Raw genomic sequence first — 17,948 nt, 5'->3', positions numbered from 1 at the left:
GACTCTACCCCCCCCCCCCCCTCCCCACACACACACAAACATCCATATTCATAGTATCAGTCCCCTACACCCATTCTAATTGGCTTCCGGTTTAACCTCCGGCAGTGGAGCCAGCCAGCTGGTGAGAGGGGGACTCGGGGACCGCCCTGTTTACCCCGTCTCCCAGACCCTCGGCTGGAGACACTCCATACCCTCCAAACATCTGCTTCCTTTCCTTGTTGACTCTGTCTCTCTCTCTCTATCACACACACACACACACACACACACACACACACTCTCTCTCTCTCTGTCATACTCTGTCTTTCTCTCTCTCTCCCTCTCTCTCTCTCTACCCCCCCCTCTCTCTCTCTCTCTCTAACCCTCTCTCTCTCTCTCTTTCTCTCTCTCTAACCCTCTCTCTTTCTCTCTCTCTCTCCCTCTCTCTCTAACCCTCTCTCTCTCTCTCTCTCTCTCTCTCTCTCTCTCTCTCTCTCTCTCTCTAACATCTCTGCTCTGGTCCCCTGTGCTCAATGCCTTATCTCCACGTCTCATTGCTCCGTAGTTTCTACTTTCCAGGGTGTGTGTGTGGGTGTGTGTGTGTGTGTGTGTGTGTTTGTTTGCAGCCCATTAGAGACGTGGTCTGGGGGAGGTTAGGGGTGATGTGTCATTAGTGCTCTGTGCATTCAGACACAGCTCACTAGCCTCCTCTTCACAAGCCTCCCCTGTGTCACACACACACACGCACACACACACACACACACACACACACACACACACACAGCCTCCACGCGCAGCGTGTGTAGCAGAAGTCGTTTGGAACAATATCAGCAGCCCTACATGCAACTGAAAAGCCTAAATATGGACCCTGGGTTTGTCGCTGGTAGCTGTTCGTTAGTGGTCGATGTCTGGGCTGTCAGACATCTAGACTGCTGTCTATGGCCAGTGTTCAGGCAGCTGTCAGAACTCAGTCCCTGATTGGCCCAGTCACAGCATACGTTGTGTTTCAAAACACATTCTGTTGCCTCTGTGTATGAAATGTGCTATTCAAATAAAAATGTTATTCAATTTGATTTATTTTACTCATAACTCGGCTGTTACATAATGCATCAGAGATGAGGTCATTTCAATTCAGGGTTCTTCAGGTAACTGTCCTTGGGTACAGGGTTTTCATTATGGCATCACCTCCCACGAAATTGGAGGGCATTTCCCTCCTCACATTCCCAGTAATCAGATATCTAAAGGTCTCTGCACACTGCCCCAACCAATGCCAACAAACACCAACCAAAACCAACGTTGGATTGGCGTGCCATGTTTATTGGTGACTGTTGGTGTTTGTTGGATGGAAAGCTGACTTTTAAACTTCCAGCATTAACTGACAACTTTAGAATGTTGGGTGTTGGGAGTTGGTTGGCTTTGGTTTGGGCAGTGTGCTAGCACCTGGGTTCGAATACGCCCACTCCAAAGGTTGACTGATTCTTGGTCTGGTGTTGCTACATGAAACAGCTGTTTCTCAGAGTAAAAAATAATCGACCAATTAGCACCGTGGGCTCTAACAATTAGCCAAACAATGCCAAGGGTGGGACAAATGCCGTTGTCAAGCTGTTGTCGGGCGTTGCCAAGCTGTGCGTTGGGAGAATGCGACACACCGGTATTACTGACAGGTCCCGCAGCAAGAGCTTCTGGGAATTCAGATTACTTGAGAGGAGGGAGATTGGTAGTAGTCATGTTGTTATCATTGTCTATGGTTCTCATGGCTATGCATCAGCAATGACGTTAAAATGGAATCTCCCGTCCCCCAAGGAAATCTAGTGGAAGCAATGTCAGACTGACGTTCTCGATAGAACAGAACGGAGTGTAACGAGTTGACAGTTCTGTCTGAGATCAGGATAGCAGTGTACCTTAGAGGAAATCGGTTTCTCTGCTCCTCGCGTTTAATATGCAGGTCCAGGGATGTACTCTTGGTTCCCATTGTGTATTGTTGGGCGGAAGCATTGCTACAGGAAATAAGATATTTGGAGCTACAGTATACATCATAATTTGGTGTGTGGATAACCATGCTCTTTTATCCTGGTCTAAAGACAGGTCGGGTGTGCATTAGGGATGTAACGATAAATGGTATAATGATAAACTGTGATGAAATATTAAATTTATCGTTATAAAATTATCATTAACACCGTCTTTGATAAACCATGTTTATTTGTGTTATTCAATATAAAACTTTATATTGGTGGTCTGCGGCATTCCAATCGATATCTGATTTAAATCACATGTGGTGTCAGACGTGTTCGTAACAAAGCATGAACTGGCCTTTATCCTCCAATGAGGAAAAGTATATGGATACAGTAGGCGGACACATTCAGACAGTATCTGTCTGTGGATCTCAGTCAGGGCTGTCAATTGAGTCCTTCCGTATGTTACAGTGATCCCACAGTTGGCGCCATCTCTCTCGGAGATCTTCCCTGAGAACAGCGCTTGCAGATGGCAGGCTTAGACTGGCTGGCAGATAGCTGAGTCTGCGTCTCTGACATCACTCGACGTGTAGCAGGGGGGCCACGCGCAGGGGTACGCCTCGTCACCGCTGTTTAGTAGAACGTGGCGTTTGGAAGGGGTGGGTTTCGAACCCAGGACCCAGGAGCCAGGCACCCTGTCCGTCCAATGGGGATGTACCACGCGGGGTGGGGGTGGGGGCCGGGGGGGGGGGGATGGGAGGGGGGGTGTTGGGGCAGTGGTTGCAACAGTAACACAAGAACTCGTCTATGAGGCGATTTGTGTCGCATTGCAGTTAAGGTCGAACTATTTTGTATTAAGTAGAGACGAGGGTGGGGGAGACAGAGAGGGAGGGGAGACAGAGAGAGAGAGAGAGAGAGGAAGCAGAGAGAGAGAGATAGAGAAAGGGAGGGGGAGGGAGGGAGGGGGAGGGACGGGAGAGAGAAATATGTCTGGAGTGGAAGTATTGCTTTAAAGCCCCTAAAAGAGCGTGGCCGCCGGGCCAGGGTAGGGTTGGGGGTTCGGGGGATGGAGCGTGCAGGACTCTTACCCACCTCCAGGGAGCCGCCATTAGCCGGGCGGATAATCCAGCATTGTGCCCTCGCTCTGGCTCCTCCTCCTGCTTTTGTTTGTTTGTGATTAATTTGCGTCGGATTTGTTTTGGTCCGGCCCCGGCTGTCCCTCCATCTGTCGCGCCCGTGACATAACCCACGAGAGAGAGAGAGAGAGAGAGAGAGAGAGAGAGAGAGAGAGAGAGAGGGAGAGAGAGGGAGAGAAAGAGGGAGAGAGAGAGAGAGAGAGGGAGAGAGAGAGAGAGAGAGAGAGAGAGAGAGAGAGAGGGAGGGAGAGAGAGAGAGAGAGAGAGAGAGAGATCCATCCGCCCCGTCGCTCCTCCTCTACTGCTCTGCTGACGTCACACAATCGTCACACTCTATCTCACTTCCCATCTCTCCATCTCCCTCTCTCCATTTCTCTCCTTTTCTCTCTCCCTCTCTCTCTCTCTCTCTCTTTCTTTCTTTTTGTCTCTCTCCCTCCCTCTCTCTCTCCATCTACTCTTCCTCTCTCTTTTCTTTTCTCTCTCTCTCTCTCTCTCTCTCTCTCTCTGTCTCTCTCTCTCTCTCTAATTCCCTCTGATGGGGGGCTAATCGTTCCTATCCATCTATGCATCTCTTGGTCAATCAATCAAATCCTTTAAAAAGCCTATTTATACATTTGTATGGTGTTTGTTTTGTTTTTTTGTTTTCTTTCCTGAAGCATATGCCACTAGAATAAAGGCTTTTTAAAATGCCTTGGACTAGTTGTTCTCAATGTTACTTTGTAGGATATCTCCCAATATCTTCCCTTCTCTCCCCAGGGTCACACAGAAGATGGCTGCTACTGTTCTACCTGACTGACAGTTCCTCCCTCCTCTCTCTCTCTCTCTCTCTCTCTCTCTCTCTCTCTCCCTCTCTCTCCCTCTCTCTCCCCCTCTCTCTCTCCGTCTCTCTCTCCCTCTCTCTCTCCCTCCCTCTCTCTCTCTCTCTCTCTCTCTCTCTTTCTCTCCCTCTCTGTCTCTCCCCCCCTCTCTCTCTCTCTTCCTCTCTCTCCCCCTCTCTCTCTCCGTCTCTCTCTTTCCCTCTCCCTCTCTCTCTCTCTCCCCCCCTCTCTCTCTCCCCCTCTCCCTCTCTCTCTCTCTCTCTCTCTCTCCCTCTCTCTCTCTCTCCCCCCCCCTCTCTCTCTTCTCTCTCTTCTCTCTCACCAGGATCGTGGGTCACACGGAGCCCTACACCAAGCTTTGCTGCAAAGGCTTCTGCATCGACATCCTGAAGAAGCTGTCCAGGAACATCAAGTTCTCCTATGACCTCTACCTGGTGACCAACGGCAAGCACGGCAAGCTGGTCAAGGGCATCTGGAACGGCATGATTGGAGAGGTGAGACGGCACCGAGGGGCCTCGAACCCCCGGTCTACCGATCTCTCATTAGACCAAGAGAGCGCCTTATAAGTCTGTGCGTTAAACTGAAAAGGTTGTTGTTGAGGAAGGAGGGTACAGAAGGTTCTAGAGGTAAGACGATGTACTGTGTGTGAACCCGGAGGGTGTCACACGCGCGTGTGTGTGTGTGTTTGCCAAAGTAATTTAGACACTGTAATAAACAGAGCTCTGAAACTCGGAACCATAGCTGCTTCTGTAATTGTTCAGAGAATAATATAATTAAGTGTGACTTAATGACCTTAAACAAAATGGATAGGCCGCTTGTTCCAAGCAGAGGGGAACGAGACCAGAGAGCATCACATTCTACTCCCTCCCTCCCTCCCCCCCCATTCTCTATCTACTGTATATCCCATCACATATTTTATGTTACATGCCACAGTAACTAATCATGCATGGGATTAGGACTGATATCAGATCAGGCATCACTATACAGTGTTGAAGGGACTACATGTACAGTAACAGAGCAGAATGAACCTTTCTATCACTGTCTGACTGTGGGGACTGGCTGAGTGGGTGTGTACTGTACCTATATCATATTTACACTATCAGCTGCAGGGTTCACACGGTGCTGTAGCATATATCACCTGACAACGATTATAACCCGTCTGAGTCCGTGATGCAGGTGATGTATCGTCCAATCCCACACGCCGTTTAATACCAATATGATTCATGGGCTTGGGGCCGGCAGGTTAAGGGCTGTGCTCATATGACAGCTTGTGTCATAGGTGCAGTATATGTCAGCCTACTGTATATTACCTACTTTATAGGGATGTACAGAGACGGTCTACGGTATATAACTGCCTGTGTGTCCGTGCGGTGTACAGTAGATCATCTAAGCCTATTATGGCTGTTGACTGACAACACGGAACCGAGAGGTCAAGGGTGAAAGGTGAACTTCACAACGGAGCCAGGCTCATACCTTGTTTACTGTTTCTACATGGTAGAATGTATACCGTAGGACATACCGGTCGCAAAGACCAAGGTGATCAAAGGTGACCATGGTGACCAAAGACCAAGGTGACGTAGCCTGGCTTCACCAGACCCAAATGCTCAGTTAATTTTTGATCTCCAAGGGTCATGATCAATGGCCCAAAATGTCTCTGGATGCAATTGGATAGACCAATAACCAATCAGGTGGGTTAGTCATCGTATCATCGTATCAAATGGGTACAGTCATCATATTAAACCCACCCCATATTAGAGAAATGGTTGTGATTGGCCCGGTCCAGGACGGACTGGGTGGAAATCTGTCTGAATGGGAGCATTACCAGACTGATGTGCGGGAGAGTAACAGAATGTCGACTCACGTGATCTCCTCCTCCTCCTCCTCCTCCTCCTCCCCCTCCAGGTGTTCTACAAGCGAGCGGACATGGCCATCGGCTCGTTGACCATCAACGAGGAGCGCTCTGAGATCATCGACTTCTCCGTGCCCTTCGTGGAGACCGGGATCAGTGTGATGGTTGCCCGGAGCAACGGGACAGTCTCCCCCTCCGCCTTCCTTGGTGAGCGAGCTCAGCGTCTAAACAGACAACAAAACAAAAACAAAAACAACATTCACTCTCGCCAAAAAATATTGACATAAACTTTAGGAGGGCAGAAAAGCATCAGAGGCTTTTTGTGTCAAGCAGAACTAATGTGCATTCAGAACATCAAATATCAAGCTAACAAAGAACGATTCAGAATTTTAGATTTGTTTACTTGTTGAAAGGATTTTTTGACAGGCGCGCAATGAGATTTCCAGAAATATCTCTTGAAAAATTAGGTGCAACACGTTCAACTCACGCCAATATTATGACAACTGGGTGCTGGATCCTAATAGTGGTAGATAATGCAATAGAAAGGCTAGATAGATAGAAAGGCTGGGACAGCACTCTGAGTTGAGTCTTTTATTTGCCACGCTGAAATCAGTCTTTTCTCTTCTCTCTTTTCTCCTCTCCTATCCTCCCCTGCTCTCCAACTTTCCTCATCTCTCCCCTCCTCTCCTCCACCTCAATCCTCCTCTTCTCTCCCCTCTTCTCTTCCACCTCTCCTCTTCTCTCCACCTCTCCGCTACTCTCTCCTCTTCCTTCTCCCCTCTCCTCTCATCTCCTCCCCTCTCCACCTCTCCCCTCCTTCTCCTCTTCTCCTCTCTCTTCTCCTCCTCCTCTGCTCCTCCAGAGCCTTACAGCCCCGCGGTGTGGGTGATGATGTTCGTCATGTGTCTGACCGTAGTGGCCATCACAGTGTTTGTGTTTGAATACTGCAGCCCCGTGGGCTACAACCGCAGTCTGGTCAGCGCCAAGGGTCAGTACCCACAATGCACCTCCATTCATCCAGTCATCCAATCATCCATCCATCCAATCATCCATCCAATCATCCACCCATGCAATCATCCATCCATCCATCCAATCATCTATCCAATCATCCATTCATCTAATCATTCATCCATCCATCCATGCAATCATCCATCCAATCATCCATCCATCCCTCCATCCATCCCTCCATCCAATCATCCATCCATCCATCCATCAAATCATCCATCCATCCATCCAGGCATCCATCAATCATCCATCCATCATCCATCCATTTATTCATCCATCCATCAATTTATCCATCCATCCATCCATCCATCCATCCATCCATCCATCCATCCATCCATCATAGATCTATTTATCCATCCAACCATCCTTCCCTCCTTTCCCTCTCCTGCTGACACCCCACCTTGTCTCTCTCTCTGTCTCTCTCTCTCTCTCTCTGTCTCTCTCTCTCTCTCTCTCTCTCTCTCTCCCAGACCCCGGTGGTCCCACCTTCACCATCGGCAAGTCGGTCTGGCTGCTGTGGGGCATCGTGTTCAACAACTCTGTGCCCATCGAGAACCCTAAGGGCACAACCAGCAAGATCATGGTTCTGGTCTGGGCCTTCTTCGCCGTCATCTTCCTGGCCTCCTACACAGCCAACCTGGCCGCCTTCATGATCCAGGAACAGTACATAGACACAGTCTCTGGACTCTCCGACAAGAAGGTCAGTCAATTAGTCAATGAATGAATGAATGGATGGATGGATGGATGGATGGATGGTTGGATGAATGAATGAATGGATGGATGAATGGATGGATGGATGGATGGATGGATGGGTGGATGAATGGATGGATGGATGGATGGATGGATGGGTGGATGAATGGATGAATGGATGGATGGATGAGTGAGTGAGTGAGTGAGTGAGTGAGTGAGTGAGTGAGTGAGTGAGTGAGTGAGTGAGTGAATTAATGAATTAATGAATGGATGGACTAACTGATCCATTAGTATGATCCACAATTTCTCTTGTACAGTCAACGAACCGTCATGAGGTGTTAAGTAGTTTATACATTTGTATGACCAGTGTTCAGTCTGCCATAATGCCAGGTGTGACAGCCGAAGGGGGGGGGGCGGTCATCCTGTCCAGTAGTGTTTGCTGTTGGGCTCAGTCTAAACCTATGGCTGCGGTTTATTTCTGATGCGCAAACTGTCTCTGCCCGACTCCTCCCTGAGAGCATAGAAATACTCACAGGCATCGCTGCAATGTCATTACCGGGACTAACACACGCACGCGTGCCAAGAAAAACACACACTCGCACACGCACACACACACGTGCGCACACACACAACACACACACAACAGGATGGAGTGCAGCTGCAGTGTGAACACTGGAGAAATTGAATTAGATCCTTGATGTCAGTTGGTGGGGGTGTCCGTGAAATACCTCCAGAACAGAAGACGCCGGCGGATGTCGAGCCGCCGGTTATTATAAATTGCTTTATTTGATTATGCATATTTGTCCCCTCCCAGGGGACGTGCTCTGAATCCCGTCGTATTGACAGGATCCGTGTCAGAGCGCCGCGGCGAGGAATGGTCTGTCGGCTGTCGACGCCGCTCGCAGTCTCTCGGGGATTAGAGAGGTGTTTGAGGAAAGGGCCGAGCTGTCCGCCAGTCACTGTACCACCTACTGTACACACACTGTTCTACACACCCGCATTAGGACAGCTCTGGGGGAGATAAAGACGAGAGAGAGAGAGAGAGAGAGAGAGAGAGAGAGAGAGAGAGAGAGAGAGAAATAATTAATATCCTTTTGACAGTGAGATTGGAACCTGAGCGGAATGATTGTGCTTAGAGAGAGAGAGAGAGAGAGAGAGAGAGAGAGAAGAGAGAGAGATAAATAAAGAGAGAGAGAGAAATAAAGAGAGAGAGATGGAGAGAGAGAGAGAGAAGAGAGAGAAGAGAGAGAGAGAGAAGAGAGAGAGAGAGAAGAGAGAGAATAGGGAGAGGAGAGGACAGAGGAAGAGGAGGGAGGAGAGGAGAAGAGAGAGGAGAGGATAGAGAGAGGAGGAGAAACAGAGGGCCGTGTGTCTTTGCTGGACCCTTACCTGTTACGGAGGTGGAGATGAGGAGTGAGAAGTGAGTGACCTTCTCTGGACGTGTCTAGAACGAGGGGACAAGAAGGAGAGGAGGAGGAGGAGGAGGAGAATGCTTAAGCAGGCTGTGAGGGCAGGTGGCTGTCATCACGTATCTCGTGTCATCGCAGAGAGATAATTGTCCCTCGTTCTGTCCTTTGCCATTAGCCTCGAAGACAGGCGTTCTTCTACACGCTGCCAACCGTCGTGCCCGTGTGATGTCATCGCGGTTCCACCGATCTGAATTCTCTGTTAACGGTTCTTCTGGACAGTTTCCGGACTAGGCTCCGGCTTTAAGTTTGATGCAATAAGAGAACTGGGTTCGATTCCCGCCCCACTGTGAAAACATATTTGTGTCGAATTAGCATTAGTTTAATGAAAAGGACTAATTTATTTCTCTTTATCCTCCAGCGGTGGGTCATTTAACCACGCGCCAAGTCACAAAGTCACTTTGAAAAAAAAATGATAATGAATGCAAGGAGAAATGAGAATTTCATTTTAACGACAGACATGGGAAAATAAAAGTAAATTGTCTAATTCTCTAGGAACCAGCGGTCCGGGTCGCACAGTTAATTTCTGTTAACTTTGCCCTCTAATCAGAAAATTAGACAAGGGGGTGAACAGAGAGAGAGAGAGATAGAGAGAGAGAGAGAGAGAGAGAGAGAGAGAGATGGGGGGGGGGGGATAACCTTATCTGACCAGCTGATTGACTAAACATCACTGGAGGACACACATCACAGATGTGGTCAGATCAAGGTGGTCAGAGTCACTCCGATTCTCAGTTTCTCTGAGGCCTGAGCTACAGTATTGCATCCCTTCACACTGAGACAGGCTGCCACATTCGATGTGAGGATTAGTGGGAAAAGACTTATGTGTTTTTGTGTAGTGAAAGTAATAGTCTTATTTTAAAGAATCTCATTTTAAACCATATCATGTATTTTGGGCTCTCCTGTAGAACTGGGTTCTTGTTGAATTGCGTTTGTCTCTTCTGGAGAACTGTGCATGTGTAGCAGAGGTTGTTTGAAACAACGCTTTCCTACGAGTGAAAACCCCGAAATCTCCCCCAGATTTCTGGGTACCCCTCTTTGGTCTGGCGGTAGATGTTTAGATTTCCGTTCCAACGGTCAGAAGTTCGATCCCCCATCTCGGATTATTCTACTTTTCTTGTTCATGCCAAACATGTATTTGCCGTTTCCCCTCGATCCCTAACAGTTCCAGAAGCCCCAGGAGCAGTACCCTCCTTTCCGTTTTGGGACGGTCCCTAACGGCAGCACGGAGAGGAACATACGGAGCAACTATCCGGAGATGCACGCGCATATGGTGAAGTACAACCAGAAGGGGGTGGAGGACGCCCTCAACAGCCTCAAAACAGGGTGGGTGTCACAGGCGTCGCTCGTCTGTCGGGGTCTCCACCCTCACTTCCGCCTCGCTGGGTTCCATCGCGGGTCCTCGGACTTACAAACACCACGTGACCATGTGACCGCCGCTCATAAGCACGGCTACAGCCAGCCACAGAGAAGCAACCGTTACATATGAAACGACGCAGCATTGCCAATCAGGACAGCATTTTAAATAGGATTTTTATAAATGTTCTTGACAAGCTTGGATACACAGAGGTTAAATAAAAAATAAAATACATGAAAAATAACAGGATCGGAATTCATAACATTATCATACACACCTCAAACTATGAGCCGCAAGCCTGAGTAAATCACATACTTAAAAAATAGATATATTCTATTGCCACATCAAGTAGAACAGATTAATCATCCTTTTCATCAGACATGAGTGAAAATATTTAGAAAATGTAATTATATATATTTGTAATTCCAATATCAGATTTTAATTGTGTAAATTATAATAATATTATAATTAATTATTGCATCTAACGCACAAAATAAGACATGAAGGAAGTTAGAAAGGAAGGAAGGAAGGAAGGAAGGAAGGAAGGAAGGAAGGAAGGAAGTAGGGAGGGATTATTTAAACAGGTCCCATAATCCCCTCCTCTTTTCCTGTCCTTACAGGAAGTTGGATGCTTTCATCTACGATGCGGCGGTGCTGAACTACATGGCCGGGAAGGACGAGGGCTGTAAGTTGGTGACCATCGGCAGTGGGAAGGTCTTCGCCACCACCGGCTACGGCATCGCCCTGCAGAAGGAGTCTCGCTGGAAACGCCACATAGACCTCGCCCTCCTGCAATTCCTTGCCGACGGTACACCCGCACGCACTTTTATTTCGGTTTTACTTTTGATCATTTAGAACGAGGACTAAGCGTACACAGCTTCCAAGACGTTTTTTTTAATTTTTATAATTGAGTGCATGTCATAGCCAAGATGAATCCAGCTCGGGTGTCTACCTAGATAATTGAATGTTCAGAGAGAAAATGTGAAAGAGAGAGAGAAAGAGAGAGAGAGAGACACAGAGAGATGGAGGGAACGAGAATGAGAGAGGGAGGAGAAAGAGAGAGAGAAGAGAGATATCGTATACTATCCTGTGCCATGAATCTAAGTAGATAACACATCTACAGAGTTTGGACAGAGACCAAGAAACAAACAAGTCTGAATCGCTGAGTCAGGTTGAGTTGGGGGAGGAGGGGAGGGGTGAGGGTACAGAGGGGAAGGGTGTGGAGGTAGTGGGGGGGGGGGAGGGGGGTGACACTGGCCAATACAATACCAGGGACGAGGAACCAGGGACTGTTCAAGCTGCAGTCTGCTGTATATAATGTATGGTGTCATTACCAGGACCAAACCTTGGGTTTTATGAAAGGCGCTATATAAATTAAAGTTATTATTATTATTATTATTACCATGAAGGTAAACCTGCATTACACCTCCCATAGAAGCGCTTTCATTTAGGAGACGTATGAAGCAATCGATGGATTTAAATTAGATCCCTGCATTAATGACTGCAGCTTTAATGAAGAAGTGTTATCCCCTCGGCACCCCAATGCCCTCCTCCTCACCCCCCCCCCCCCCCCTCCCTCCCCCCGCCCCTCCAGGTGACACCCAGAAGCTGCAGACGGTCTGGTTGACCGGCATCTGCCGGAACGAGAAGAAGGAGGTGATGAGCTCCAAGCTGGACATAGACAACATGGCGGGCGTGTTCTACATGCTGCTGGTGGCCATGGGCCTCAGTCTTCTGGTGTTCTCCTGGGAGCACCTGCTCTACTGGAAGCTCCGGCACTCCGTACGCAAGTCGGAACGCCTCGACTTCCTGCTCGCCATCAGCAGGGTAGGTTGTGTCACTTCCTGCTGTAAAGTGGGGTGTTAGTGGAGGAGTTACTGTAGACTCCTGGTTCAGATTCGAAATGACATCTCTGACGCATCCTTCTTTAGACGTGTTTTTGTGGATGGTTGCTAAACAACGATGTGATCAATCTCTTGTAAATAAATGATAGTATTATGGTATGTTCCACTCTGATTGGTACTGTCAGGCCATCATTTTGCTCCACAATTGCAAGTTTATCTTTTTAACAAACCCTGTGATTTCTCTCTCCAAGGTGAAGGTTTCAAATTCCGCTTCACTTATTACAAAATAAAAGGGTCCTGTCAGAAAAGCGCTCCATCTCCCCTTGATTTAGCTTCCAGATAAAACCTGTTGAAGGATCAGTAATATAAGTCTTATCTGTACACAGTCAGGATAACTCAAGCCCACTAAAGATTAAAAATAAATAAATAAAAACACCAGTAAAATGAAGAAGAAAAAAACGCAATAAAATGAATAAAAAGCAATAAACGGTACTTTATAGGGGAACTCTCTGCAATATGGTCCTGATCCTCCTGAAATTGAATTTAAATAGGGCCATTAACAAACCTTGGTCTGACAGTGTTGACAGTTGGCAAGTGTAGATTACGTATTCCAGACTCACAGACAATTTGAAAGTAAAATAGAGCTGGAACATTCTGGAAGCAATAAAGTAAGTGCATGGTCAGCGGCTGTTGTATTTATTGTACACACACACACACACACACACACACACACACACACACACACACAGTAGAGTACACACACACAGTATAGTGCGTACAAACACACACACAACACACCCTTTCCAAGAACAGAGCAAATTGCATATCAAGCATTTTGTGAACAATGCATAATCTTATTTGGTTCCATCCGGTCTCTATATAATGGTCCTCACTTCACTGGTCCGACAAGGAGGGTAATATAAATAAGATTTGCTCAGAGTGAATAACTTAAGAAACTTTGACAGATGCAATATCCATTCATCTCCTGGTGATTAGTGGACAACAGCTAGAGCACCTCCGCCTACCTGGGGTGTTCCTGTAACCTAACCAGGGGCTTGTTGTATGAATTGTGGGGCTGTTTCTTCCCAAATTGCCACTGTCAGCTATCGATGCCAATGTTCTTGGCTGGGAAGCGCACCCAAAAACAAATTAAATTGTGAATAAAGTCTTTCAGGGATTCTTTTGTGTCTATTTACCATCCGTTTTGAATTCAAACTATCTTGTAATCTGTTCTGGTTGGACAAACTTTCATAGTATCGTGTAATCCGTTCTGGTTTGTGAAAATTACATTTCTGTCCGTGAGTTGGCAGGTGGAGTAACACTCAGTTAGATCGCTTGTCGCAGTGCTTGTCAATGTCAATGTCAACAAAGTGTGAGCACGAGCGACAGAAATATAGGTCCCCAAACCAGAACGGATTACACGATAGTTTGTGTTCAAAATGGTTGGTAAATAGACACAAAAGAATCCCTGAGAGACTTTACTCATATTTAATTAGTTTTTGGGTGCGCTTTTGGTGTTTGGGAGTGTTTTTTGGACAGGCTAACGTGACTTCATTGTGTTGCACTAGCATTAGCCACCAGTGGAAGTTGAAACGACCCAAAGCTATTTACAGCATGGATTTAACTGAAAATGATCTCCATAAAATCTATTATCTAAAAAGAATTAATTAATAAAATATCATAGATAAGTCAAAAATGAGGCCCTAGTTAAAAAATTCCAGGGGAAGCGGTGGCAGGGCACACAAACAGGAAACAGCTGATCCACTGTTAAAGATTTCCCATGACAATGTCTTGACAGAGAATATACTTATTTGAATTTATCCATTACATCTCGCAAGCTCACAGTTCAGTTTCTCTCTGCAGATCAGTCTGGCCACGCTCAATAGACATCCATTTCTGCTAGATCAGAAAATGATCTTGTCAATCAGCGTCCTATGAGGAAGCTTCAGGCATGGTTTAGGTGTGACTACAGCAAGAAGTGAAACAGGGTTCATTGAGCTGATCGGTTGAAGTTAACCCGCGATAGATGATGACGGATAGATGGTTCATCCAATCACCTGCCAAGTATTTTTGAAAGTGCCCACCCTTTTCAAAATAGTTTCTAACAAAGACAAACCATCTGCCGTGTCAGGTTACCTCATCACAACACTGTACCAGATACGTATCTCTCTCTCTCTCTCTCTCTCTCTCTCTGTCTCTCTCTCTGTGTCTCTCTCTCGCTGCAGGGTATCTACAGCTGTTTCAATGGCGTGGAGGAGACGGACCGCAACGGGAACCTTCAGAACCCGGACGTGACCACCAACTATACGCAGGCCAACATGCTGAAGATGCTGCAGACCGCCAAGGACATCGTGACGTCCGCCCGCGTCGAGAACTCCCTGGACAACGCCACCAAGACCATCGAGAGCTGGAGCCGGGGCGGTCGGGGGGGGGGGTGCCCGGGGGACGGGGTCCGCGTGGGCCTGCCCCCCAGGGACATGGTCGGCCACGGTGCCGGCATGCGCTTGCCGTACGTCTCCAGCATCACCGACAACCACTCCCCCTACGCCCAGCGGGCACTCGCGCCGGTCTTCCCCGTCCACTACGCGCTGGACCCCCTGATGGATGGCGGCGGCGGCGGCAGAAAGCCCCGGGTGGCGCCGCGCCCCGCCCCTCTGCGCTACACCCTCCCGGCCCGCGCGAGCCAGCACGGGTTCGAGCACACCCTACCCGTCTCCAGTCTCAGCAGCCCCCACATCGCCATGAGGGACCCCGTCGTTCCCGGGGGGCCGCCACCGCCGCCGTCCTCCGGCCACGCCCACCACAGCGGCCGGCTGTATGTGGAGAACCAGCCCCGGCACCCGCATGCACACCCGCCCCACCCCTCGCCCTTCGTCCCATACAGGGAGTTCCAGGTGCCCGACATCTACGTGGAGCACAAGGGGCCCCTGGGACGCAAGTTCAGCTACCCGCCCGACTGCGTGAGCCGAAAGAAGCGCCCCCAGAGCTATATGTTCAACGCCACGCTGGACCCCAGGGGAAGGGGCGACTACGACGAGCCCACGGCCTGCCTGGCGGAGCTGAGGGCCAACCACCTCCTCGGGAACCACTCCCCGGGGGGCGCGGCGGCGGGCACCGTGGCCATGGTGTGCCCCGGGGGGCATTACGCGGGCGGCGCCGCCAGCTGCAACTCCTGCATGAAGTCGTACCTGGAGCCCGAGATGGACAACGCCCCCCTGCTGGGGGGGAAGGAGAGGCTGAACCGCCGCGCCTCCTTCCTCCGAGCCACGTGGGGCGGCGACCGGATCCGGCAGGTGGACGAGAAGCCGTCCACTTCCTCCGGCGCCGCCCGCATGGACATGCCCGACCTCTTCCCCAGGGTGGTGGTGACCAACCACCCCAAACCCCACAAGCTGTACGGCAGCACAGGAAGTAACCTTTGCTACCCGCTGGCGGCGGAGCCCGCCTACCTGGACCCCGCCCACATGAACTCGTACCCGTACAAGCAGCAGAAGCTCAAGTACTCCCAGTCCACCCGGCTGCCGTCGTACCGGGAGGCGGTGCTCCAGAACGCCGCCGCGCTCCGCCGCTCCTCGTCCACCGTGGTCCACAGACACTACTCCGCCGCCTACCTGAACTCCTACGCCGACGTGCCGGTCTACGTGGGCCCGGCGCCGCCGCCGCCAGCGCCGCCAGGCCACTTCTACGACCCGCACCGGGACGTGTGCCACCTGTTCCCCTGCGCCGGGCACTGCCACGACGGCGCCGGGGCCATGGTGCCCCGCATGGCCGACCGCCAGGTGGTGTACCACCACCACCACCAGGACAACCTGTTCGGGGGGTACGAGGCGGCGGCCGGGCGGCCCAGGGAGGAGCCCGCTCTCCCGGGTTCGGGCAGCAGGGACAGGAGGCAGGTGCTGGTGGCCCGGAGGGTCAACAGTCCCTATGTGCCAAAGCCCTGGGGCAGGGTGTCCAGTCTGGAGTCTGAGGTATGAGGGCTGAGCTAACCCACCACCCTCCCCCCCCCCACCCCGCCCGCCAATCCCCCATCTTGCCCCCACCTCTCCCAAACTGGACCCCCCCCCCCCTCTAGGGATGTTGGACTAACCCTGCCCCCTTCTCTCTCTCTGAGAAGGGAGACGGGAAGGTGTGTGGGGGGGAGCCCTCAGCCTCGGGTTGGATGCAAAAAAAAAACAACTGAAGCACCAATGGTGGACTTTGAGTTTTTAACTCTGTGCAATAATATATCTGGCTGTCGGAGAGAGGAGGGGAGGGGACACTGACAGGTCTACACAGCTGGAACTTTGTTAAAGAAACTTTAGGTGATAATATTAAAGAAAAGACTATGTCAAATAATATTTATTACCTTCAACTTCAAATTTAACCTGTTGATTGTTATTTAAAGGATTTTTAAATACTGTCTTGCTGTGAGAGAAAGAGAGATCTGGGAGTTAATATACTGTAGCCTCTCATAATAAGGTTAGATATATTATAAATTATATACAGTATATTTTCTTTTGAACCATTTCGGTATTCTTCCATTTCAATTTAGAGACATGAATAATGATACGGAGAACGGTTTTGTGATCAAACCACAGATTTGTCTTTCACAACTTTTGTAGAAAGCTAGAAAACAATGGTTCCAGAAAGGTTATGAGGTTAGCCCTGTGGGAGAACACGCTACTTGTAAAATAACCTTTTTGAAAAAGCCTTAAAGAATGCTTTTCGGTTCCTGGTAAAACCTATTGGCGAAATGGTTCTACTTTACAACCTCTGTTCGAAGAAATGTTTCTGCCTGGTTCTAGCTCTGGAACTGAAAATGGTTCTTTAATGGGCTTTTTAATGACCACAGGGACGAACCAAAAGAACCGTCTACATACCGTCTGTTCTCTAAGAGTCCAGGAACCAGGGTGAGCTGTCTGTCTGTCTGTCTGCTCCAGTGCCCACTGATGATGATGATGTCTTGATTGTTTAAAAAAGAAAAAATGAAAAATGAAAATGAAAAAAGATCATGTGTATTTCCATTGTTACTTATGCTGTTTAATAAACGACAAGGCTGGCCCCCGAGGGCCTTCTGGAAACGCCTTCTCTCGTCTTTCATCTCTGTGTGTCTCTACTGGAGGTGGAAGGAGAAGAGAGAAGGATGAAAGAATAGAGAGAGAGAGAGAGAGAGAGAGAGAGAGAGAGAGAGAGAGAGAGAGAGAGAGAGTGCCAGTGCCAGTGCCAGTGACGGAGTGACAGGTTCCAGACATCACTGAGGGAAAAGTGGTAGAAGTAGTAGAAAGAGAAAATCTAGGATGCCCGCGACACCAATAGAGCCCCACTATAAGCAGGAACATGAGGGTCTGGCGGAGGACCTCGCTGTGGGGGGCCGGGCCGGCTCCCCAGACTGCCCGCTTCCTAATGTGGGTCACCTCTGATGGCCGCTCCAGAAAGGTCAGCCGGCATAAATGTCTGGGACAGAGTCTGGTGTTGTCCTCTGTGGAGGTCTGGAACAGACACTAAAAACCCACCAGAACCCAAACTTTATGGATGCATTAACACGTTTTTTTCAGAACATAGTTTCGACATCTGTGTCAGTTCTGTAGTTATGCTGGTCTACTGCACTTCAAACAACACATACTCACCAATGAGCAGGTTACTTAGGATTCAAACAGCTGTGCACAAGCACTAATGGAAAGTGGGAATTTCCATGTAGATGCTATATATATGTAAATCTGTGTGGATACGGGAGACATAAGGGATGCATATACTCCGTGTACTCAACTGTAAATTATGCAAAATTAACTGAACACTAAACACGTCTGTGTCCAAAAGCACCTTATACTTGTTTTCCATCAAGTTTAATGCCAATAAACAGGCTTTGTAAACGTGGGAAG

General features: G+C 49.1%; 1 protein-coding gene across 1 annotated transcript in view; it reads left to right on the top strand.

The window, feature by feature from the left end:
* The window catches only part of grin2ca (glutamate receptor, ionotropic, N-methyl D-aspartate 2Ca), a gene marked incomplete at both ends in the record, with an annotated part of 62,738 nt that extends 46,674 nt beyond the window's left edge, over nucleotides 1–16,064 (top strand). The window contains 8 exon segments of the mRNA XM_084448741.1: nucleotides 4,208–4,376; nucleotides 5,785–5,938; nucleotides 6,594–6,719; nucleotides 7,207–7,436; nucleotides 10,055–10,215; nucleotides 10,867–11,054; nucleotides 11,841–12,073; nucleotides 14,316–16,064. Coding sequence (XP_084304867.1) covers nucleotides 4,208–4,376; nucleotides 5,785–5,938; nucleotides 6,594–6,719; nucleotides 7,207–7,436; nucleotides 10,055–10,215; nucleotides 10,867–11,054; nucleotides 11,841–12,073; nucleotides 14,316–16,064 — 3,010 coding nt within the window.
* Nucleotides 16,065–17,948: the final 1,884 nt, after the last annotated feature.

This window comes from Borostomias antarcticus (assembly GCF_949987555.1).
Source record: "Borostomias antarcticus genome assembly, chromosome: 14".
Classification (NCBI taxonomy): Eukaryota; Metazoa; Chordata; class Actinopteri; order Stomiiformes; family Stomiidae; genus Borostomias; species Borostomias antarcticus.
The sequence above is the reverse complement of the archived record's forward strand: the minus strand, read 5'-3'. Positions and strand labels throughout refer to the sequence as shown.